Source organism: Mirounga angustirostris, unplaced genomic scaffold (assembly GCF_029215605.1).
Source record: "Mirounga angustirostris isolate CCGP_5_RB_7025 unplaced genomic scaffold, mMirAng1.0.hap1 SCAF_16, whole genome shotgun sequence".
Classification (NCBI taxonomy): Eukaryota; Metazoa; Chordata; class Mammalia; order Carnivora; family Phocidae; genus Mirounga; species Mirounga angustirostris.
Window position 1 is genome coordinate 49,292,784 of NW_026991724.1, and position 25,982 is coordinate 49,318,765.

General features: G+C 42.7%; 1 protein-coding gene across 8 annotated transcripts; it reads left to right on the forward strand.

The window, feature by feature from the left end:
• Positions 1–1,497: 1,497 nt before the first annotated feature.
• ZNF227 (zinc finger protein 227) lies at positions 1,498–24,297 on the forward strand. 8 transcript variants are annotated; one of them, XM_045891684.3, is made up of 8 exons: positions 1,498–1,612; positions 2,105–2,272; positions 4,414–4,486; positions 4,724–4,823; positions 4,907–4,968; positions 6,349–6,475; positions 7,223–7,345; positions 21,066–24,297. In XM_045891684.3, exons 4-8 carry the CDS (start codon positions 4,802–4,804, stop codon positions 23,189–23,191), a joined length of 2,460 nt encoding a protein of 819 aa, XP_045747640.1. In that variant the 5' UTR covers positions 1,498–1,612; positions 2,105–2,272; positions 4,414–4,486; positions 4,724–4,801; the 3' UTR covers positions 23,192–24,297. The 8 variants fall into 8 exon arrangements, with proteins under 8 accessions (XP_045747640.1, XP_064437992.1, XP_045747644.1 ...); XM_045891683.3 differs by lacking the exon at positions 1,498–1,612 and adding an exon at positions 1,619–1,804; XM_064581922.1 differs by lacking the exon at positions 4,724–4,823.
• Positions 24,298–25,982: the final 1,685 nt, after the last annotated feature.

Genomic DNA, 25,982 nt, shown 5'->3' on the forward strand with positions numbered 1-25,982 from the left:
TAGATGAAAAAGGAAAGAAGCCTCAGTTCTTTTCACTGCCATGGTTAAGAATTACAGGACAGCGAAAGGAAAGGAAAGCAGAGCAAAGTTGTATTAAAGTACACTCCAAGGGAGGAGCAGGCCAATCTAGAGAGACAATGCACCTCCCCCCCCCCACCCCGGACAAACTCCCAGGGGTGGGCTTATATCAATTTTTTCTTTGGGGCTGGTCCTAGGGTCACAACATTTGAGTGACAGGCCTGGATTATATAATAAGTAGCCAATTACACATGGCCTTTTCCAAAATATATTGGAAATGCCTGCACAGGGTAGGAAACTGCGACATTATTTCTCTTCTGGAGACAGGTCCGATAAGGACAAGAGGCTGCTTTCTGCACAAGTGCAACTAGCGCAACAAACTTAACTCTTCCTCTGCCAGGATGTTGTAACCCCAAAATGACTGCTACAGGATGGAATGGGGTGGTCCCTGGGTGGTCCTTGTTTGGGGCTCTCCATCAGGATATCTAAGGTCCATCCTCTTGTCGCTCATGCCTAGCTTCCTGCCTAACACGTTCAGTAAATAAGAAATGCAAACATATATTGTTTGGATATATGGATATTTTTAGGTATTCCTCTCTGCTCGCCATCTTTATTTCTTTGAAACATCAGTGCTGTCATGTATTTGAGCAAATAATAATAGTGACCATTTCATAAAAATCTAATTAAAAATAATGTATCCATCCCTCAAATTCAGAAGTCTGAGAAATGATGACAAACGCCCCAGTTGGGAAATTGATCATACAAGTATGCTGAAGCTTGTCTTTTTACTCTCGAGTATGTCTAGTCGTCCTCAAAAGCCAAGTTTTGAATTATTTGTGCTATTCACAAAAGTTGACATCTACAATACAGTCTGCCTCCATTGCAATTTTTTGGGCTCTCATTCTTTTTTATATCTAAAAAGTGTCTGAAACTGCAAAATAAAGGCTATCATTTTATCCCTTCGTCTAGTAGTAGTGGGTACAATTTCATTAGTAAAGGATCACGTGACCTGCTTCTATTACAAACTTTCTTTAAAGTTATTTGCTAAGTACGTTTTGTTTTTTTTTAAGATTATTTATTTATTTATTTATTTGAGACAGAATAAGAGAGAGCATGAGAGGGAGGAGGGTCAGAGGGAGAAACAGACTCCCCGCCGAGCAGGGAGCCTGATGCGGGACTCGATCCCAGGACTCCAGGATCATGACCTGAGCCGAAGGCAGTCGCTTAACCAACTGAGCCACCCAGGCGCCCCTTGTTTGTTTGTCAATGGGAAAAAAACTCGACTTCACTGGCATCAGACAACTGCTTTATGTCTGCAAATGGCTTCCCGGATTCTGGAAGTTGCAGTCCTCGAATTACCAATGGGGAGATTTGCTGGGGGGGAAGAGGGTGGCTTAAGGGGGCGGATATAGTTCCTCCTCCTCTTGGGGGTTATGGGTAATGTAGTCCTCCTCAACTCTGTCCGGAAACAAGGGGCGGCTGAGGCCCTTGTTCCCCCTCGGGACTTCTGGGAAGTGTAGTTCCGGGGCGCCGTGTAGTCTGAGGCACTTCCGCCCCGGAAAAGCAAAGCCGCCACCATCTTTTCGGCCCGGAGGTGAGTCGGTCTTGCACCCCCCACGGGCCCTCCGAGCGTTTTCGGCCTGAGCGTGGGACTAGTCGCTACCTAGCCGGCCGTGTTAGGATGGAGAAGTCGCGGCCGCCGGCGGAGGCCGAGAGACGGAGGGCAGAAGTTTGGATCCCTCAGCTCTCCTCCCCCACTTACCAAGCAGCGCTGCTACTCCTATCGGTACACTATCTGGCGACTTGCTCTCTGCGCTCTACTTGCCTCCTCTGTAAAGTAGCGCGCGCGCGCGCGAGTAACCCCTGGGTAGAGTTGTGATTCGCAGTAAACGAGACAATACGTGTCCAAAGCTTTGAAAGGTGGCGGTAGTTCTGAGTTGATACCAGTAGTTCTGTCCCCAGCGCCCTTCTGCCGGGAAGCCGCAGTGCAGGCAGCGAGGCCAGGGCTGTGGGAGCAACGGCATGGCCCCGCTGTCATCCTCCCGGACGCCGAGCTCTTCCCGAGCTTTCCCCCTCTCTCGTTTAGGAGGTCCCGAGTCGGCCGCGCCGGCGCCCGGGGATGTCCGCTGCAGTTTATCCGCGGGACGGACGGGGCCGTGCTGTCCCGTCGAGTCCTGTTCTTCACCCCCGCCCCTGACTTCGGAAAGGGGAGGAAGGACGGACTTCTCGCTGGCTCCTCCGCGCATAGCCCCGGGTGCGTACAAGCGAAAGTGCTTTCTTTCTTTCTTTTTTTTAAGATTTTATTTATTTATTTGACAGAGAGAGACACAGCGAGAGAGGGAACACAAGCAGGGGGAGTGCGAGAGGGAGAAGCAGGCTTCCCGCCGAGCAGGGAGCGCGATGCGGGGCTCGATCCCAGGACCCTGGGATCATGACCTGAGCCGAAGGCAGACGCTTAACCATCTGAGCCACCCAGGCGCCCCTATTTTATTTATTTTTTAAAAGATTTTATTTATTTGACAGAGACACAGCGAGAGAGGGAACACAAGCAGGGGGAGTGGGAGAGGGAGAAGCAGACTTCCTGCCGAGCAGGGAGCCTGATGCGGGGCTCGATCCCAGGACCCCGGGATCATGACCTGAGCCGGCGGCAGACGCTTAACGACTGAGCCACCCAGGCGCCCCCGAAAGTGCTTTCTTGATCTGTCGTCTCTGTTTTCCGCTCATCAGGTTTCCTTCCCTCAGTGAGTGACTTGCTAGGGAAATGTCCCAATATTTATTGCATCCACCTGCGAACGTTTAATCTCCGTGTTAATATGTGTTGAGTGTATATGTGAGTTTTAAGCACAAGCACGTGTGTCTGTTTTTGAATTTACCACGTTTTACATTTCTTTTTGTTCTCCTTTCTTGTCTTCCGTTTGGTTTCCTTTTATTTGCTCTCAGCTGGTTTGGAATAAAAACGGTTGTCTGTCTCAGATACTAAATTTAGCCAGTATGTGTTCTCATTCTGAGAAATGTAGAAACTAAACATGTACTTGATATTTGATGATGGCACCTCACCACCACCGCCTTTTTTAAACTGGGGGGCCAATTATAAGTCTGTATTTTGTTAAAACCACCCTCCAAATTGGTCCTATCGTTCTTGGGCCCTTTTTTTTTTTAATAACAAAAACGCAATGTTTTCTTACCATTGCTTCTTTTCGGGTTCGTATAGTTATGATTGTTCTTCATCTTTGTTCAACTGAAATGTCCTTTTTTTCTCCTTCGTGTCAATAATCATTCGGTTGAGCATAGAATGCAAGTTTGACAATTATTTTCTTCCTTTTGGAGATAGCATTCAGTCGTTTGAGATCTCCATTCTGTTTCCTTGATTCTGTCAATCAGATTGTCATTTCTATTAGGTAAACTATTTTCTTTCTGGGAGCTTTAAGGATTCTTGTTGTTGTTTTTAGTTCTTTGCATTCCTGCATTTCAGCATGATTTTTTAGGATGTATTTATGTGTTATTTATTTTTAAAGATTTTATTTATTTGAGAGAGAGAATGAGAGAGAGAGAGGGGAAGGTCAGAGGGAGAAACAGACTCCCGGTTAAGCAGGGAGCCTGAGGTGGGACTCGATCCTGGGGCTCCAGGATCATGACCTGACCCAAAGGCAGTCACCCAACCAACTAAGCCACCCAGGTGCCCTTGACTGTATTTATTTTTTAAAAATTTTTAGAGGTGGGGAAGGGGCAGAGGGAGAAGGAGAGAGAGAATCCCAAGTAGGCTCCATGCTCAGTGCAGAGCTCCAAGTGGGGCTGGGACTCAAACCCTGAGATCATGACCTGAGCCAAAATCAAGAGTCTGACACTTAACTGACTGAGCCACCCAGGCGCCCCAAGAGTGTATTTATTTTTATTTATACTGTTCAGAATTGCTGTATATGAACTCAGCAATTATCTTTTGAAATAAGACCTCTCTGCTATTTCTTCTGTTCTCTTTTCTTCATACTCCTCCTATTGGAGAAATGTTGGAGCCTCTCAATCTATCTTCTATGTCTTGATTTTTATTTTGTATATTTCTTTATCTCCATGCACATAGGATAAAAGGCTTTTACCAATAAGCCTTTTTGACTTCATAAAGTAAATTGACTCGAAATGATGCTTTGCTAATACCAGTGTGGATGAAATGTTATTAGGTGGGCAACAAATTATTAAGTAAGAAGAAATTTATTTATTTTTAGTTAGATAAGTAAGAAGAAATTTTAAGTTGGAATTAGGATTTTCAGAGAATAAAGGTGACTCTTATAGGAGAGTATTAATATGTGAGGTCCAGATACCTTTCAGGCCTTTTTTGCTATTGTTGGAAAAGACATCTGCAGATACAGTTTATGATGCAAAGTATCGTCTGCTTTTTTGCAGCTGCAAGAAAAAGGGACTCCTGGTTCTTTGAACTTTCCATCTACTCATTTAATGCGTGGAACAACCTTATGAGGTGGGTATGATTTGCAGTTCTTATATTCATGTGCAGATGATCACAGTGAGGCCCAGTTTTTTCTTTAACACCCCCAATGTTATATAGATGGTAAATACTGTTTCTAGGATTTAAGCATAGACCCTTGATTTCAGAAGCCATTTTTTTTTTTAACCTACGTGTTAACAATACCCTTCATTTCCTACATCCTCAGGATGAGAAATTCTTATAGTAGGGATATTGCATTTGGTTGTACAGGTTGTTCACTGTCCAGTGGCCCCTGGCTGACAGACTTGGTAGTTGGAATCTGCTCCATGCTCTGCTTACCATTGCTCTATGCGGCGACATCTGCCTGGAAGTAGGAAAGCTTTCATATAATTTCTGCAAAGATCCACATGGGCTCCCTGGCCTGCATCTCATGGCTTCTTTGTCCTTCCCCAGTTATGCCTTCCCAGGACTCTGACCTTCCCCAGAAGGAGCAGGAGAAAATGACCAAGTTTCAGGTAAGGCATTCTTTTCTGTCTCCTCACATGTGATTTAATTTCTCACAGATTAGGCACATCTCTCTCCTCTTCCTTGGAAAAGTTAATGGAAAACAACAGATTTCTTTCTTTCTTTTTTTTTTTTTTTTTTTTTTTTAAGATTTTAAGCGAGAGAGGGAACACAAGCAGGGGGAGTGGGAGAGGGAGAAGCAGGCTTCCTGCCAAGCAGGGAGCCTGATGCGGAGCTCGATCCCAGGACCCTGGGATCATGACCTGAGCCGAAGGCAGATGCCTAACGACTGAGCCACCCAGGTGCCCTAAGGCTTTCTATTTATTTATTTCACTTAGATTGTTGAAGATTTTTTTTAAAAGGAGTTATGTCCTATTTGGCCAGAGTCTAGAGATTCAGGAACACTTACACTCTCTTGCATGAAAGGTAAATTGGGAAAACCTTTTGAGACGGAAATCTGCCACTGTGCTTTGAAAATTTTGAAAGTGTTTATTCTGTGACTTTGCAGTTGCAGTACGGTCTCTGTAAAAGGACCTTTGCAGCATTGATTAAAATTAAAAATCTTGGGGAGCCTGGGTGGCTCAGTCGGTTAACCGTCTGCCTTCGGCTCAGGTCATGATCCCAGGTCCTGGGATTGAGTCCCGCATTGGTCTCCCTGCTCAGCAGGGAGTCTGCTTCTCCCACACCCTCTCCCTCTGCCCTTCCCCCTGCTTGTGTGCTCTCGTGCTCTCTCTCTCTCTTGCTCTCTCTCAAATAAAATCTGAAAAAAAAAAAAAAAGAAAATTGAAAATCTGTAATTATACATGATTTGGATGATGAAAAATAAATCATCAATTCTAAGGAAAGTTAAAATCTGTGGTCATAAAATGGAATGAGACACTATAACGATGATAATTGTTCAGATTTATTGAGCAATTTGCTACATGCCAGGCACCATTCTACGTGCTTTACATATACTCAGTCATCTAATGTTTTCAAACACTTTGTGGTATCGACGACATTAAAGAGAAGAGAAAATGGAGAGAGTGGGAAGTTAAGGAATTTCCCCAAGGTCCTAGAATTAAAACTTTGAAATTTGAGCAGAGTGCCTTCACCAGCTGTGAACGGGGCAGGTGGACACAGCATGTACGTTGAAAACACAGAAGAGCTGTGTGCTTGTCCTGAGAGGGCTGCAGAAGGCCTGTGAACACTGCAGACATTACAAACAGTGACAGAATCCAAGCTTTGTGGGGTGGTCGGGAGGGAACAGTGAGGGGAGACAACTGTGGGACTGAAATCTGCCTGGGCTCCCTCCAAACTGTCAACAAATTTTTTGGTAATCTTCTTGATCCTTCTCGGTGCTGCCCCAGTGGAGATTATGGGATTGAGGTTGTGTGTGCTCGGTGTTGTAGGAGGCCGTGACGTTCAAGGACGTGGCTGTGGTCTTCACCATGGAGGAGCTGGGGCTGCTGGACTCCACCCAGAGGAAGCTGTACCGAGATGTGATGGTGGAGAATTTCAAGAACTTGGTCTCAGTGGGTGAGAACAGGCGCCCCATGACACCCCCTTGAGAGTCAGTGTCCTTAGTTGTTCCAAAGCTTTGGACCTTTTGAATTGGTTCCCTGACCCTGAAGACACAAGTTTCTGTAATCCCTGGGATTACAGGCATAGGTTTTCCTGGTCTTTCTGCTCAGGTCAAATTCTGTCCAGGGGTGGTTTTGCCCCCAGGTGACATTTGGCAATGTCTGGAGACACTTTTGATGGTTACAACTGGGGTTGGGGAGGGGTGCCCCTGGCTACCAGTGCTGCTTAAACCTCCTACAATGCACTGGACAACCCGAAGGACAAAGAATTAGCCAGTCCAAAATATTGCTAGTGCCTCAGTTGAGAAACCCTGTTTAGTCATGGCATTAATTCAGTACCCTGTGCTGGCGTGTTTTTTTGTTTGTTTTGTTTTGTTTTTTGTTTTTTTCCAATGAAATAGAATAAAACAGAATAAGGATAGAAACTATCAGAGTTCCTTATCAAGACCTGCTCACATTGCAGCAAAAACTGACCATTTGCGGTGAGTGGTGTGAGAGTGTGGGAAATAGGATGAGAACAGACGTTGGCTAAATCTAATTTTATCTCTGTCTAAACATGAACTAGGTTATGACCTAAATTTACTTATCATGATCGAGAAGTCCCTAAAATACCACCTAAAAGGTTCTGAGGATTGTAGAACTTGGATAAAAATATATTTTAGCTGTGTGTATATCTTAGAAGTGTATATCTGCCTTTTCATAGGACATCTTCCCTTCAAGCCAGATATGGTATCCCAGTTGGAGGCAGAAGAAGAGCTTTGGATGATGGAAGGAGAACCCCAAAGAAATGGCTATTCCAGGGAAGACCACGTGGCTATTCCTTCAGGTACCAGCTAATCCGCTGCTCACCACGTCCGTGATGACCACTCTTGTCCGAGTACTGTCCTCCCTTTCCTGGACTGCGACAGCAGCCTCCGTATTGGTCTCCCTGCCTCCTCCCTTGCCTTCCTGTCATCTGTTCGGCACATGGTACTGGAGTGATACCACATGGTACCTCAGTTAGAAAGCAAGTGAGGCCATGCCATTCCCCTGCTGAAAACCCTCCAAAGCTTCCCATTTCACTCAGAGCCCTCACAGTGGCCTGCAAGACCCTACCCGATCTGGATTCCTCACCAGGTTCCTCTTTGATCAACCTTGCTTTTACCCTGACTTAGATCGTTCCTGGCATCCTGGCTCCCCTGGGGTGTTCTCTCTGCTGTTGCAGGGCCTTCGACTAGCTCCCCCTCTGCCTGGGCAGAGAGGCGGTGGCCCCTCCCTTACTAAGGTCTTTGCTCGGATTTCTTCGGCATCCGCTCGGCCTTCTGTGTCTGCCCTTTCAGACATCATCCCTCTCTCCGTTCTCCAGGCCCTCACCCTGCCTTATTTTGTGTCTGAGTACTGATTGCCTCCTGACCTACTAAAACATTTTTATTTACTTGTTCACCAACGACCTCCCCATGAAGTAGGAATTTTGGCAGCTTCATTTGTTGTGTCTACTCAAAGTCTCGGATGGGCCTTCTGCATAGGAGGGGATCCTGTGCACTTGGTAAATGAATAAGTTGTTTCAATAGTTACCGTCCTTGTAGAAGTGAGCGATGATACCAGCCTTTCCCGGATGGGAAGAATACCTAGTCCATGTCCCCAGCCTTCCGATTTCTTTCCCACCTAGCCTTTTTCACTGCCCCCATCCTTCTCTTGCCCTCTCTCTCTTATCTTTCGCCTCACTTCTCCATCTCCTTTCCTTTCTCTTTAATTTACGTATTCCTCAGTTCTCCCCATTTAGAAATTAAAAACTCAATATTCCCAGAGCAAGTAAATTCATATGCTGTCCTTCTGCTGGAAAAATGAAACAGAGAAGCCTGTCTGCAAAAGTGATAAATTAGGCAACGAATTCTGTTAGTAATTGATGGATGTACCCCCTTCTTGTTTTGTCCTTTTCCATATTTATGTTACTTCACATTTGATGTGTTCAGGATGTTAGATTCTTGCTTCACTTCTCTGGGTCTTATTTTCGCGTGCAGACTTAACCTCAGGAATGATGACCCTAATAAGTATTGTTACTTCTCAGTTTTGCATGATAGACCAAGTCTCTCTTGTAACAAATCTTGTAGCATTTTCTGCCACCTTTTCTCAAAGGTTTTTTTTTTTTTTTTAAGATTTTATTTATTTATTTGACAGAGACATAGCGAGAGCAGGAACACAAGCAGGGGGAGTGGGAGAGGGAGAAGCAGGCTTCCTGCGGAGCAGGGAGCCCGATGTGGGGCTCGATCCCAGGACCCTGGGATCATGAGCTGAGCCGAAGGCAGACGCTTAACGACTGAGCCACCCAGGTGCCCCTCTCAAAGGTTTTTTGAACTCTTCAACGTCAGCATATTTCTGTGTTTTGCAGTCGTGCCCCACATTCAAAAACTGTCCTAAAATGCTCTTTGTAGGTCACAAGAAGACAAATTAAAAGGCTTATTTTTATAAAGATCCTTAAAAATGAAAAGCTTACAGATATTGGAGACAAGTGGACATCACATCTCTGTTACTCCTAGAGATGCCCAATAGGTTTAGAGCACACTAGTGTGACCGGTGGATTGTTCTGGAACATTGTCTTCCAGTGAATGTCTAATATAATTCTCATTTCTGAGACATCTTTGAATATGTAAAGATTCATACTGATTAACCTTAGAAGATAAAAGCTATTCACAGTTATCAGGATGCATAACTAAACTATCAGAAATTATTAATGCCAGTATGCCCGGCAGTTCATTCATCAGCTCTCATGTAACAAGCTCAGTTGGCTACCTCGTTCATACAGCCAGCTTCCCACTTAAGCACCCTCCCCTCTCTCTGACGCCAAAATAATCATAAAACCCGTATGTGGTAGTCGTTTAGTAGTTTGGACGTTCAGACGTCAAAAGACACTGATATACCCGTGGAGATGAGGAGGGTCCTGGTTAGGAAAGAAAATTACAGACTTTGTGAAGTTTTCCAGTGCAATTTGCATCCTGGCGGTATTAACTAGCTGATAGAGCAACGTGAGAAGCCTTTTACATGCTGTAGTGAGTTGTGATACCAAACACCTGAAGTTAGCTTCACCAAACAACAACTTCCCAGGTTACGGGCACAGTCCTCCTCAAGACTGCCCACTGAGACATCAGATACCAGCTGGGCTTTCCAGGGCCATCTTCACTTCTGATCCAACTGGCATTCACTAGAATAACAGAATTCAGGAAAGCTCTACACTTAAAATTATAATTGCATTATAGCAGAAAGAATACAATCAGCCATTATTTTTTTTTAAAGATTTTATTTTTAAGTAATCTCTACCCCCAAGGTGGGGCTCTAACTTAGCTCCAAGATCAAGAGTCAAATGCTCGGGGCGCTTGGGTGACTCAGTCGTTAAGTGTCTGCCTTCGGCTCAGGTCATGATTCCAGGGTCCTGGGATCAAGCCCCGCATCAGGCTCCCTGCTCAGCGAGGAGCCTGCTTCTCCCTCTCCCACTCCCCCTGCTTGTGTTCCCTCTCTCACTGTGTCTCTCTCAGTCAAATAAATAAATAAAATCGTTAAAAAAAAAAAAAAGAGTCAAACGCTCTACTGACTGAGCCAGCCAGGTGCCCCCAAAAGAATACAAATTGGAACCAGCAAAAGGAAAAGATGCATAGGGTGGGGCCTGGGAGAGTTCCCTCCCACCACCCTCTGATAAGGACCCTTGTAACTATTTTGGGCCCATCCACATAATACAAGATAACTTCCGCATTTCAGGATTTTTTTTTTTGAGAGAGTGCACATGCAAGCAGAGGAGGGGGGTGGTGAGGGTGAGGGGCAGAGGGAGAGGGAGAGAGAATCTTTTTTTTTTTTTTTTTGATGTAGTGTTCCATGATTCATTGTTTGCGTATAACACCCAGCACTCCATGCAGTACGTGCCCTCTTTAATACCCATCACCGGGCTAACCCATCCCCCCACCCCTCCCCTCTAGAACCCTCAGTTTGTTTCTCAGAGTCCATAGTCTCTCATAGTTCATCTCCACCTCAGATATCCCCCCCTTCATTCTTCCCCGCCTGCTATCTTCTTTTTTTTTTTTTTAAACATATAATGTATTATTTGTTTCAAAGGTACAGGTCTGTGATTCAACAGTCTTACACAATTCACAGCGCTCACCATAGCACGTACCCTCCCCAAGGTCTATCACCCAGCCACCCCATCCCTCCCACCCCCCACCACTCCAGCAACCCTCAGTTTGTTTCCTGAGATTAATAATTTCTCATATCAGTGAGATCATATGATACATGTCTTTCTCTGATTGACTTATTTCGCTCAGCATAATACCCTCCAGTTCCATCCATGTCATTGCAATGGCAAGATTTCATTCCTTTGAATGGCTGCATAATATTCCATTATATATATATACCACATTTTCTTTATCCATTCATCTGTCGATGGACATCTTGGCTCTTTCCACAGTTTGGCTATTGTGGACATTGCTGCTATAAACATCGGGGTGCACGTACCCCTTTGGATCCCTACATTTGTATCTTTGGGGTAAATATCTGGTAGAGCAATTGCTGGATTGTATGGTAGCTCTATTTTCAACTTATTTTTTTTAATTTTATTATGTTATGTTAGTCATCATTATGTTTTTGATGTGGTGATCCACATCCATTGTTTTCATATAACACCCAGTGCTCCATGCAGTATGTGCCCTCCTTAATACCCATCACCTGGCTAACCAACCCCCCCTCCCCTCTAAAACCCTGTTTGTTTCTCAGAGTCCATAGTCTCTCAAGGTTCATCTCTCCCTCCAATTCCCCCCTCTGCTCATTTTTCCCTTCCTTCTAATGTCCTCCATGCTATTCCTTATGTTCCACAAATAAGTGAAACCATATGATAATTGACTTTCTCTGCTTGACTTATTTCACTTAGCATAATCTCCTCCAGTCCCATTCATGTTGATGTAAAAGTTGGGTATTCATCCTTTCTTTTTTTTTTTTTTAAAGATTTATTTATTTATTTATTTATTTAACAGAGATAGCATAAGTAGGCAGAGCGGCAGACAGAGGGAGAGGGAGAAGCAGGCTTTCCGCTGAGCAGGGAGCTGGATGCAGGGCTCAATCCCAGGACCCTGGGATCATGACCTGAGCCGAAGGCAGCCGCGTAACCAACTGAGCCACTCAGGTGCCCTGTATTCATCTTTTCTGATGGCTGAGTAATATTCCATTGTATATATGGACCACATCTTCTTTATCCATTCATCTGTTGAAAGGCATCTTGGCTCTTTCCACAATTTGGCTATTGTGGACATTGCTGCTATGAACATTGGGGTGCATATGGCCCTTCTTTTCACTACATCTGTGTCTTTGGGGTCAATACCCAGGAGTGCAATTGCTGGGTCATAGGGTAGCTCTATTTTTAATTTTTTGAGGAACCTCCACACTGTTTTCCAAAGTGGCTGTACCAACTTGCATTCCTACCAACAGTGTAAGAGGGTTCCCCTTTCTCCACAACCTCTCCCACATCTGTTGTTTCTTTCCCTGTCCAGTTTTGCCATTCTGACTGGTGTAAGGTGGTATCTCAATGTGGTTTAATTTGAATTTCCCTGATGGCTAATGATGATGAACATTTTTTCATGTGTCTGTTAGCCATTTGTATGCCTTCTTCAGAGAAGTGTCTTTTCATATCTTCTGCCCACTTTTTGACTTGATTATTTGTTTTTAGGGTGTTGAGTTTGAGAAGTTCTTTATAGATCTTGGATATCAGCCCTTTATCTGTAGTGTCATTTGCAAATATCTTCTCCCATTCTGTGGGTTGCCTCTTTGTTTTGTTGACTGTTTCCTTTGCTGTGCAGAAGCTTTTTATCTTGATGAAGTCCCAAAAGTTCATTTTTGCTTTTGTTTCACTAGCTTTTGGAGATGTATCTTGAAAGAAGTTGCTGTGGCCGATGTCAAAGAGGTTACTGCTGATGTTCTCCTCTAGGATTTTGATGGATTCCTGTCTTACGTTGAGGTCTTTCATCCACTTTGAGTTTATCTTTATGAATGGTGTTAGAGAATGGTCGAGTTTCATTCTTCTGCATGTGACTGTCTAATTTTCCCAGCACCATTTATTGAAGAGACTGTCTTTTTTCCATTGCATGTTTTTTTCTGCTTTGTCAAAGATTATTTGATCATAGAGTTGAGGGTCCATATCTGGGTTCTCTATTCTGTTCCATTGATCTATGTGTCTGTTTTTGTGCCAGTACCATGCTGTCTTGGTGATCACAGCTTTGTAATATAGCTTGAAATTGGGCAACATGATGCCCCCAGCTTTGTTTTTCTTTTTCAACATTTCCTTGGCGATTCAGGGTCTTTTCTGATTCCATCCAAATTTTAGGATTGTTTGTTCCAGCACTTTGAAAAATGTCATTGGAATTTTGATCAGGATGGCATTGAAGGTATAGATTGCTCTGGGCAGCATAGACATTTTAACAATGTTTATTCTTCCGATCCATGAGCATGGAATATTTTTCCATCTTTTTGTGTCTTCTTCAATTTCTTTCATGAGTGTTCTGTAGTTCCTAGAGTATAGATCCTTTACCTCTTTGGTTAGGTTTATTCCGAGGTATCTTATGGTTTTTGGTGCTGTTGTAAATGGAATCATTTCTCTAATTTCTCTTTCAACAGTTGCATTGTTAGCGTATAAGAAAGCAACTGATTTCTGTGCATTGATTTTGTATCCTGCCAGATTACTGAATTGCTGGATGAGTTCTAGTAATTTGGGGGTGGAGTCTTTTGGGTTTTCCACATAAAGTATCATGTTGTCTGCTAAAAGAGAGAGTTTGACTTCTTCTTTGCCAATTTGAATACCTTTTATTTCTTTTTGTTGTCTGATTGCTGTTGCTAGGACTTCTAGTACTATGTTGAACAACAGTGGCGAGAGTGGGCACCCTTGACGTGTTCCTAATCTTAAGGGAAAGACTCTCAGCTTTTCCCCATTGAGGAGGATATTCGCTGTGGATTTTTCATAAATGGATTTTATGAACTTGAGGAATGTTCCCTCTATCCCTATACTCTGAAGAGTTAAGCATGTTGTATTTTGTCAGATGCTTTTTCTGCATCAATTGAGAGGGCCATATGCTTCTTCTCCCTCCTCTTATTAATGTGTTCTATCATACCAATTGATTTGCGAATGTTGAACCACCCTTGCATCCTGGGGATAAATCCCACTTGGTCGTGGTGGATGATCCTTTTAATGTATTGTTGGATCCTGTTAGCTAGGATTTTGTTGAGGATTTTGGAATCCCTATTCATCAGGGATATTGGTCTGAAATTCTCCTTTTTGATGGGGTCTTTGCCTGGTTTGGGGATTAAGGTAATGCTGGCCTCATAGAATGAATTTGGAAGTTTTCCTTCTGTTTCTATTTTTTGGAACAGCTTCAGGAGAATAGGTATTATTTCTTCTTTGAATGTTTGGTAGAATTCCCCAGGGAATCCATCAGGCCCTGGACTCTTGTTTTTTGGGAGGTTTTTGATCACTGCTTCAATCTCTTTACTGGTTATTGGCCTATTCAGGTTGTCAATTTCTTCCTGTTTCAGTCTTGGCAGCTTATAGGTTTCCAGGAAGGCCTCCATTTCATCCAGATTGCTCAGTTTATTGGCATATAGTTGTTGATAATAATTTCTAATAATTGTTTCTCTTTCCTTGGTGTTAGTCGTGATCTCTCCCCTTTCATTCATAATTTTATTAATTTGGGTCCTTTCTCTTCTTTTGGATAAGTCTGGCCAGTGGTTTATCGATCTTATTAATTCTTTCAAAGAGCCAACTTCTAGTTTTGTTGATCTGATCTACTGTGTTTCTGGTTTCTAATTAATTGATTTCTGCTGTAATTTTAATTATTTCTCTTCTAATGCGTGGCTTAGGCATCGTTTGTTGCTTTTTCTCTAGTTCTTTAAGGTGTAGAGTTAGTTGGTGAATTCGGGATTTTTCTATTTTTTTGAGTGAGGCTTGGATGGCTATGTATTTCCCCCTTAGGACCGCCTTTGCAGTATCCCATAGGTTTTGGACCGATGTGTTTTCGTTCTCATTGATTTCCATGAATTGTTTAAGTTCTTCTTTGATTTCCTGGTTGACCCAAACATTCTTGAGCAGAGTGGTCTTTAGCTTCCAAGTGTTTGAATTTCTGCCAAATTTTTTCTTGTGATTGAGTTCCAGTTTTAAAGCATTGTGGTCTGAGAATATGGGGAATAATCTTGATCTTTTGATATCGGTTGAGACCTGATTTGTGATCCAGTATGTGGTCTCTTCTGGAGAAAGTTCCATGTGTGCTTGAGAAGAATGAGTATTCTGTTGTTTTAGGGTGGAATGTTCTGTAAATATCTATGAGGTCCATCTGGTCCGGTGTATCATTCAAAGCTCTTGTTTCCTTGTTGATTTTCTGCTTAGATGATCTGTCCATTGCTGAGAGTGGAGTATTGAGGTCTCCTACAATTAACGTATTGTTATCAATATGACTCTTTATTTTGGTTAACAGTTGGCTTATGTAGATTCCTGCTCCCATGTTGGGGGCATAGATATTTACAATTGTTAGATCTTCTTGTTGGATAGACCCTTTAAGAATGATATAGTGTCCTTCTGTGTCTCTTATTACAGACTTTAGTTTAAAATCTAATTTGTCTGATATAAGAATTGCTACCCCAGCTTTCTTTTGAGGTCCGCTGGCATGGAAGATGGATCTCCATCCCTTCACTTTCAGTCTGGATGTATCTTTAGGTTCAAAATGAGTCTCTTGTAGACAGCATATGGATGGGTCCTGTCTTTTTATCCAATCTGCAACCCTGTGCCGTTTTATGGGAGCATTTAGGCCATTCACGTTGAGAGTGATTATTGAAAGATATGAATTAATTGTCATCATGTTGCCTGTGAAGACGTTTTTTTTTATAGATTGTCCCTGTAAATTTCTGTTGTATATCACTTTTGGGGTCTTTCTCCTTTTATAGAACCACCCCTTAATATTTCTTACAGGGCCGGCTTAGTGGTCACATATTCTTTCAGTTTCTGCCAGTCTTGGAAGTTTTGCATCTCTCCATCCATTCTAAATGACAGCCTTGCCGGATAAAGTATTCTTGGCTGCATGTTCTTCTCATTTAGTACCCTGAATATGTCTTGCCAGGCCTTTCTGGCTTGCCAGGTCCCTGTGGATAGGTCTGATGTTATTCTGATGTTCCTCCCTCTGTATGTAAGGAATCTCTTCCCCCTAACTGCCCTTAAGATGGTTTCCTTGGTTCTAAGATTTGCAAGTTTTACTGTTACATGCGGGGGTGTTGGCCTGTTTTCCTTGATCTTGGGAGGGGTCCTCTCTGCCTCTAGGACGTGAATGTTTGTTTCATTCCCCAGATTAGGGAAGTTCTCAGCTACGATTTGCTCAAATACATCTTCTAGTCCTCTCTTTCTGTCTCCACTCCCTCCGGGATTCCAGTTATTCTGACATTGGAACGCTTCTTGGTGTCCTTATTTCTCTGATTATATTTTCATGAATTCTGAGTTGTTTTTCTCTGGCCTCTTCTTTTCCCTTTTTATCTATTATATTGTCTTCCAGGTCGCTTATTCGTTCTTCTGCCTCACTTACCCTAGCTGTTAGATTATCTAGATTGGATTGGATTTCATTGATAGCATTTTTAAGTTCTGCTAATTCAGCTTTCTTTTCTGCCCTTAGAGACTCTGTGTTGCCATTAATTGATTTCTCCATTCTAGCCATTGTCTTCACAATTGCTAGCCTGAATTCCATCTCCAACATCTTGGTTATCTGCATCCATTTGTAAATCTGCGGCATAAGTCATAATCTCTGAGTCTTTTCTATTTTGGGGGTTCCTCCTCCTAGTCATTCTGTTGATGGGTGGTTGAGGGAATGTATAGAGTCCAAATTATTGACCAGAACCCAAGCAAGATGCGCCTGTTTTCTTGGGACCTTAGGGTTGCTGGCTTCTTGTTTTCCTGGCCTGTCTTCTGGGGGAGGGGCCTGCTGCGCTGTTACTCAGGCAACCCTGTTTGGGCAGAGTTGCCCTGCCCCCCTGTGGCAGGGAATGGGCTCAGCGGGAATCAGTTTTTGGGACTTTTGTTCTCTGGTGGCTTTCCCTGGTGGCTTTCCGCGTATCTTCCGAGAGTCAGAGCAGAAGAGACCCATTTCCAACCCTCTGCCTCAGAGCAGAGAGACCACAGTCTGTTCTTCAGTGAGCTCTCCAGGCCACACTGTCTCCATTTCTGTCCATGTTGCTATAAACTGCAGCGTCCTGGGTTGTGCGCCCCTCTGCAGTGCTCCCAGTCCTGCCTCCAGGTCGGGGCACGTCTCTGCCCTTTGTGCTTCTAAAACCGCCAGCCGCTCCCAGTTCGCCTGCTCCCAGTTTGCCCGCACGACCCCGCTGCCCCGGGGGCTGCCCTAAAGTCCTTTCATCGCCGCTACTGGTCTGCGAGTCTGTGCCCCGTCCCCAGTGTGCAAGGCTGTCGCTCACGAGTGGTGTAGGATCCCCACGGCCAGGCACCCTCCCGCTGCCATTTATCCTCTGATATCTACCCGCGGAATCACAGCTCCCCACTTCGTACCTCAAAACCAACCGCCTGCAATATTCTGTAGGGATCCAGATCTTACATCTCAGGCTGGTTTCGTGGGTGCTCAGAGTGGTCTGGTAGATATCCAGCTCAATTCCGGGGACCAGTTGAAATAGGGTCCCTTACTCCTCCGCCATCTTTCCTTCTCCCTATTTTCAACTTTTTGAGGAACCTCCATACTGTTTTCCAGAGTGGCTGCACCAGCTTGCATTCCCACCAACAGTGTAGGAGGGTTCCCCTTTCTCCGCATCCCTGCCAACATCTGTTGTTTCCTCACTTGTTAATTTTAGCCATTCTGACTGGTGTGAGGTGGTATCTCATTGAGGTTTTGATTTGGATTTCCCTGATGCCAAACGATATTGAGCACTTTTTCATGTGTCTGTTGGCCATTTGGATGTCTTCTTTGGAAAAATGTCTGTTCATGTCTTCTGCCCATTTCTTGATTGGATTCTTTGTTCTTTGGGTGTTGAGTTTAATAAGTTCTTTATAGGTTTTCGATACTAGCCCTTTATCTGATAGATCATTTGCAAATATCTTCTCCCATTTTGTCAGTTGTCTCTGGTTTTGTTGACTATTTCTTTTGCTGTGCAAAAGCTTTCTATCTTGATGAAGTCCCAATAGTTCATTTTTGTCCTTGCTTCCCTTGCCTTTGGTGATGTTTCTAGGAAGAAGTTGCTGCGGCTGAGGTCGAAGAGGTTGCTGCCTGTGTTCTCCTTTAGGATTTTGTTGAACTCCTGTCTCACATTTAGGTCTTTCAACCCTTTTGAGTCTATTTTTGTGTGTGGTGTAAGGAAACGGTCCAGTTCCATTCTTCTGCATGTGGCTGTCCAATTTTCCCAACACCATTTGTTGAAGAGACTGTCTTTTTTCCATTGGACATTCTTTCCTGCTTTGTCAAAGATTAGTTGACCATAGGGTTGAGGGTCCATTTCTGGTCTCTCTATTCTGTTCCATTGATCGATCTATGTGTCTGATTTTGTGCCAGTACCATACTGTCTTGATGATGACAGCTTTGTAATAGAGCTGGAAGTCTGGAATTGTGATGCCGCCAGCTTTGCTTTTCTTTTTTCAACATTCCTCTGGCTATGCGGGGTCTTTTCTGGTTCCACACAAATTTTAGGATTATTTGTTTCATTTCTTTGAAAAAAGTTGATGATATTTTGATAGGGATTGCATTGAATGTGTAGATTGCTCTAGGTAGCATTGACATCTTCACAATATTTGTTCTTCCAATCCATGAGCATGGAACATTTTTCCATTTCTTTGTGTCTTCCTCAGTTTCTTTCATGAGTATTTTATAGTTTTCTGAGTACAGATTCTTTGCCTCTTTGGTTAGATTTATTCCTAGGTATCTTATGGTTTGGGTGCAATTGTAAATGGGATCGACTCCTTAATTTCTCTTTCTTTTGTCTTGTTGGTGGTGTATAGCAATGCCACTGACTTCTGTGCATTGATTTTATATCCTGCCACTTTACTGAATTCCTGTATGAGTTCTAGCAGTTTTGTGGTGGAGTCTTTGGGGTTTTCCACATAAAGTATATCATCTGCAAAGTGTGAGAGTTTGACGACTTTGATGATTTGGATGCCTTTTATATCTTTTTGTTGTCTGATTGCTGTGGCTAGGACTTCTAATACTATGTTGAATAGTAGTGGTGTTGGTGGACATCCCTGCCATGTTCCTGACCTTAGGGGGAAAGCTCTCAGTTTTTCCCCATTGAGAATGATATTCACTGTGGGTTTTTCATAGATGGCTTTTATGATATTGAGGTATGTACCCTCTATGCTTATACTCTGAAGAGTTTTGATCAAGAAAGGATGCTGTGCTTTATCAAATGCTTTTTCTGCATCTATTGAGAGGATCATATGGTTCTTGTTCTTTCTTTTATTAATTGATTTGCAGATGTTGAACCAACCTTGCAGCCCAGGGATAAATCCCACTTGGTCGTGGTGAATAATCCCTTTAATGTACTGTTGTATTCTATTGGCTAGTATTTTGGTGAGAATTTTTGCATCTATGTTCATCAAGGATATTAGTCTGTAGTTCTCCTTTTTGATGGGGACTTTGTCTGGTTTTGGGATCAAGGTAATGCTGGCCTCATAAAATGAGTTTGGAAGTTTTCCTTCCGTTTCTATTTTCTGGAACAGTTTCAGAAGAATAGGTATTAATTCTTCTTTAAATGTTTGGTAGAATTCCCCCGGGAAGCCATCTGGCCCTGGGCTTTTGTTTGTTGGGAGATTTTTGATGACTGCTTCAATTTCCTTAGTGGTTATAGGTCTGTTCAGGTTTTCTGTTTCTTCCTGGTTCAGTTTTGGTAGTTGATACATCTCTAGGAATGCATCCATTTCTTCCAGATTATCTAATTTGCTGGCATAGAGTTGCTCATAATATGTTCTTACAATTGTTTGTATTTCTTTGGTGTTGGTTCTGATCAGGGAGAGAGAATTGTAAGCAGGCTCCGTGTTGAGCCTGATGTGGGGCTTGATCCCACAACCTTGAGATCATGACCTGAGCTGAATTCAAGAGTTGGGACGCTTAACTAACTGTGCCACCCAGGCACCCCCATCTCAGGATCCTTAATTTAATGAAATCTAAAGTCCCTTTTGTCATGTACATGAACATATTCACAGGTTCCAGGGATTAGGGCATGGACATCTTTAGGGGGCCATTTGGTTAGCATACCTAGAAATGTGTACATATGTGTTGAGACTTTTTCAGCTTATATTTTTAGAATGTAACTTTACATTTAAGCAGATTAATTATTAAGGACTTGGTACCCACCCCACCCCCAAACATTTGAGGCCAGTGGCTTCCATTCATTTTTAGCCATGATCCTCAATCAGATATTTTACATCTTCACCCAGCATGGGTGTAATGTATGTGCGTATTTATTGTGTGTGTCTATAGATGAAACAAGCATTTCATATAGTGTTTTCCTTACTGCTTGTGATACACTTCTCATATTCTTATTCTATTTCTATTTTTTTTAACTATTTGTTCAATTTATGGAATTGGTTTCATAGTTCATTAATGTATCCCAACAATTTGAAAAATTGTATTACAGTGGAGATAATGTAATGAAGAAAACAAAACATGTTTTCTTCATGCGTGTTACAGTCTAGTGGGTCTAAAAAGACAAGAAAAAGTTAGGAAGTATACAGTAAGTCAAATAATATGTGCTGTAGGGAAAAATAAAGCAGGGTAAGACAAATGCGGAGAATCAAAGGTGTATGGGAGTGGGGAGGAATTATTTTATATTGGGTGGTGAGGAAGGCCGTACCCAACTGAGCAACATTTGAGTGGGGATCTAAAGGGAATGAATGAAAAAGCAAGCCTTGCAACTTTCTGGGAAAAAGCCTTCCAAGCCGAGTTTATCTCCCCTCTTCCTCTTCAGGGTTGCCTTTGAGAGTCTGTGCTGTGGTCTGTTTCTTTCCTTCTCCCAGGTTTCTTCTCGGTCATACGAGATTAGTTTTCCCTTTTCCTTTTCTTTCTAGAGCTCTGAATTACTACCAGGTTTAGAATAATGAATGTTAGTATTACTACCACTTCCCAAATTTACTCTTGGAAGATAATTCCTGCCAGGACCTGAAGTACTATTTCCTGTCTACAATCTGAGCTTTTGTAACCTAGTGGTAGAATCCCTCTTGTCATAAGCCTACTGAAGAAAAGGTGAGTAGGCTTTTAATTGATGTTATTGTAGGATGGAGTGTAAATTGTCTTTGTGGCCTGCAGCCATTTGATTTCAAACTTACAGCTCTCATATTAAATTACCAAATTTATGGTTCTAAATTTAGGGTCGCATTTACATTTAGTGGGTAAGAGTCTGTTGACCCCATTCTTTGCTTCCACTTGCATGGAAAGCATAAAAGGATAAATGATGTTGTACAGACACGACCCTGCCCCTGGTTTATTGAGGCGTTATCCTATGGCCTAGATGTGAATCCTGACATTTCTCTACTTAAGTATTTGCTTGTCCTCATCTCTGAATATTGCTTTTTCTTATAGGCAGCAAGAATCAAAATGAGATGGAGACACTTCAAAAAGTTTCATTGAAATACCTTTCCCATGAAGGACTATCCTGCTGGCAAATCTGGAAACAGGTTGCAAGTGATTTAACCAGGTGTCTTCAGAGAAAGCGTTCCCAGTTACTACAAGGTGATTCTGTTCAGGTTTCTGAAAATGAAAATAGTGTAATGAATCATAAAGGAAATGGCTCCACTTACGCTGTAAATCAAGAGTGGTCAATTTTGAGAACCCGGGACTCTTGTGGGAATACATACCTGCGTGAGTCACAGAATCAGAGTAGAGGTCAGCAAGTTAACATGAAAAATAACCGGGATATATGTGAGGCCTTCATGCAGAAATCACCGCTTACCAATCATATTAACACTGACACAGAACAGAAACCTTACAGATTCAACAAATGTGGCAAAAGCATGAGTGATGGCTTCAATCATCATGTACCCCCAGGAGAGGAATTCCATCCATGTCATGAGTGCGGAAAGGGTCTCAGTTATAGCTCGGTGCTTCCACATCATCAGAATGTTCATACAAGAGAGAAATGCTCTAGTCACAGCTCACATCTGCGGACCCGTCAGAGAATTCGCCCGAGAGAGAAACTCAATAAATGTCATGGATCTGGTGATTGCTTTAGTAAGAAGAGCTCTTTCCATCCACTGACCCACACAGGGGAGAAGGCCTATAGATGTGATTGTTGTGGCAAGGGGTTCAGTAGCAGCACAGGCCTTATCATTCATTACAGGACTCACACTGGAGAGAAACCTTATAAATGTGAGGAGTGCGGGAAATGCTTTAGTCAAAGTTCGAACTTTCAGTGCCACCAGAGAGTCCATACTGAAGAGAAACCATATAAATGTGAAGAGTGTGGTAAGGGCTTCGGTTGGAGTGTTAATCTTCGTGTTCATCAGAGGGTCCACAGGGGTGAGAAACCCTATAAATGTGAGGAGTGTGGGAAAGGCTTCACTCAGGCCGCACACTATCACATACATCAGAGGGTCCACACTGGGGAGAAACCTTATAAATGTGATGTCTGCGGTAAGGGCTTCAGTCACAATTCGCCGTTAATATGCCATCGGAGAGTCCACACTGGAGAGAAACCGTACAAATGTGAGGCGTGTGGGAAAGGCTTTACCCGCAATACAGATCTTCACATCCATTTCCGAGTTCACACGGGAGAGAAACCCTACAAGTGTAAGGAGTGTGGGAAGGGCTTCAGTCAGGCTTCTAATCTCCAGGTCCATCAGAATGTCCACACTGGGGAGAAACGATTCAAATGTGAAACGTGTGGGAAGGGCTTCAGTCAGTCATCCAAGCTTCAAACCCATCAGAGAGTCCACACAGGAGAGAAGCCGTACAAATGTGATGTGTGTGGGAAGGACTTCAGTTACAGTTCCAATCTTAAACTGCACCAAGTGATTCACACTGGAGAAAAACCATATAAATGTGAGGAATGCGGGAAGGGCTTCAGTTGGCGATCAAATCTTCACGCTCATCAGAGAGTCCACTCTGGAGAGAAACCCTATAAATGTGAGGAGTGTGATAAGAGCTTCAGTCAGGCTATAGATTTTCGGGTACACCAGAGAGTCCACACTGGAGAGAAACCATACAAATGTGGTGTTTGTGGTAAGGGCTTCAGTCAGTCCTCTGGTCTTCAATCCCATCAGAGAGTCCACACTGGGGAGAAGCCATACAAATGTGATGTCTGTGGAAAGGGTTTTAGGTACAGCTCGCAGTTTATATACCATCAGAGAGGCCACACTGGAGAAAAACCTTATAAATGTGAGGAATGTGGGAAAGGCTTCGGAAGGAGCTTGAACCTTCGCCATCATCAGAGGGTCCACACAGGAGAGAAACCCCATAGATGTGAGGAGTGTGGTAAGGCCTTCAGTCTCCCCTCAAATCTTAGGGTCCATTTGAGTGTTCACATTAGGGAAAAACTGTTTAAATGTGAAGAGTGTGGGAAGGGCTTCAGTCAGAGTTCACGCCTTCAAGCCCATCAGAGAGTCCACACTGGAGAAAAACCGTACAAATGTGACGTATGTGGTAAGGACTTCAGTCACCGTTCCCGTCTCACATACCATCAGAAAGTCCACACTAGCAGGAATCGTTAAAAGTGAAGAATATGTTAATGGCTTCGGTCAGGATGCACATCATCACGTGTTTGGAGAGTCCGGGCTGGTAATAAACTATCAAGCATTGAGAAGAAAGGGTTTTCTTCAGATAGAATCTTTCTAACAAATCCATTAAAATAATGGCATGGAACCATAATAACAGGGATAGAACTAATATTCAGGGGAGGAATGGCTTGTGACCCTCTTGGCAAGATCCGTGTGATATAAATGGTCTTTAAGAGTGAATATATGCCTAAAGATAATGCATGGAAAGGATATTTGCCATATACTAGCTAGTTTTTTGGGGGTCAGGGAAGTTTTTGGATAATTTTCCCTTTAACTTACATTTTATACTTACTTACAGTGACTATTATTTTTACTGAAGCTGTAAAGCTATGAAAAATGAATAAAATTACTAAAATTTCCTGTAACCAAGAACTCATAATATGATTGCTTTATTTCATATGGTATATTGGATTAAAATTAAGAAATAGATCCCCATTGATGAATCTTGGATCTTCAGAAGTAAATTGGTATCTGCTGCAGATGTATATAAAAGAATGGTCATTGTGTCATTGTTCATAATAGCAAACAATCAAATGGATTGCCAAGATATTTTATGATTTATTAATCCAGTGGAACACTATGCGAACATCAAATGGGAAAAGGTAAGTTTGTAGTTAAGGATGTTGGAAGATGTCCAGAATATATTAACCTGAAAAAACAAAGCATGGGATTTTTGTGTTACAAATATATATATATACACACACACACACACACACTAATATATAATGTATATAAATATATATATATTTACATTTCTTTAAACTTACTGTTTTGAAATAATCTAAAACTTCACAAAAAATGTAAAAATTATATAAAATCTCTTACATACCCTTTACTCAGATTCACCAGTTAACATGTTTGAGTCTTTCTTTGCATGTACGTGAATGTCTGTTCTTCACAGTAGGGAATGGTTTTTAGAAATCAAGACGTGGGAAATAGATATGTTACTGAGGGGATGGAGATGATAAATAGGTAGATAGATAGGGCGGTGGGTAGGGAAATACATAGGTAGAATGAATCATGAGTTTATACTTGTACCACCAATTTTTTAAAAGATTTTATTTAGAGAGAGAGCATGAATGGGGGGAGAGGCAGAGGGAGAAAGAGCATCTCAAGCAGACTCCACGCTGAGCATGGAGCCCAACGTGAGGCTCAATCTCACAACCCTGAAATCACGACCTGAGCTGAAATCAAGAGTCGGACACTTAGCTGACTGGAGCCACCCAGGCACCCCTCTACCACCAATTATTAATTTGACATCATAGTGTTCTTTCTAGCCTTCCCCCATTATAAATTGCATCTTTGTTCTCTAAGAATAAAAAATTTGGCTCCCAGCATCATCCACTTATTTACTGGAGAGTGTAAACATGCACCCAGCTACAACTTGGGGGTTCTATTCATGGAAAAAGAATGGGGTATTGGACAAGTACCAGAGGTGATTTGAATGGCGTAGTCTTTCCACCATAACTTTTCCCATTCTCAGGGCATTGACTCTTTAAACCAAGTTAAATCTCACAGGACCATGAAGAAAAGTAACCAATAGAAAAATAAATCCAAAGACAGGCATATCCAAATGAGAACCCACCAGATAGTGATTCCTTGCTGATTCTAGTGCTGCTAATGTGAAGGAATGGTACCTTGTGAAGGGCAGGTTGGGGAGCAGTTCTGGCCATTGACCAGCCCTGCATAACACCATCTGCTATTCACCTCCCATTTCCCCCTATACTTCTCAGAGTGAGTCTGACAATTCTCAGGACATCAAGGACTGCATCCCTCCATTGCTTCTTGAGAGAAGTAAAGTATTTTAGGAGAAACTGGAGTTAGACCAAACAAGAATATTATTTACAAAGTGGTATATTGTAAATTAAAAAGCAGACTCTGGAACTAGACTTGTTCAGTTCAGCCATTTGCCAGTTGAGTAACTGCAAACAAAGATGCTTAATCTCTCTGTTCCTCAGTTTGCTTGTGTGTTCAGTGTGGATGATAATATCTCTTCTGTTGTGAGGGTTGAAACTTTATGCCTGGCATATAGTAAGAGCTGTACAGTATTAGCTATTATCTTCAATAGATAGAATTATTACTATATAGTTATGAAATTCTAAGCCAGGGAACGGTAAACTATAGGGTTGGTTGGCCAAATCCAGCCTCTATCCTATTTTTGTATGGCCTGAAAGCAGGAATTTCACCTGTAAAGAATTTTAAGGAGGAAAAAAAGTAAGGAGGAAGCAAAGAATATGGACTGCAAAGCCTAAAACATTTATTGTCTGGCCCTTTAAAAAAAAAAAAAGGCATTTATTTTAGAGAGAGTACACACACGGTGGGGAGAGGAGGGGCAGAGGGAAAGGGAGAGACAGTCCCAAGCGGACTCTACTGAGTGCAGAAGCCCACGCTGGGCTTGATCTCAAGGCCCTGAGATCAGGACCTGAGCCAAAACCAAGAGTCAGATGTTTAACCGACTGCGCCATTTAGGCGCCCACACAAAAAAAAAAAAAAAAAAAGTTTTTTTTTAAATAAGGAAAGAAGGAAAAGAAGTAGAAAACAAACGCTAATATCACCCGAGAACGCACTGAACTGCAACAGTTTATACGTTTAAAGGGGGAAAAAGTGGTAACCTAGAGCAATCGGAACCTTGCTGAGGATTCTGGGAAATGTAGTCCGCCAGAGCCGGGCAGTCAGAGCCACTTCCGCTACCGCGCGGAGGCGCTATAAGCCCGTGTTCCGCTAG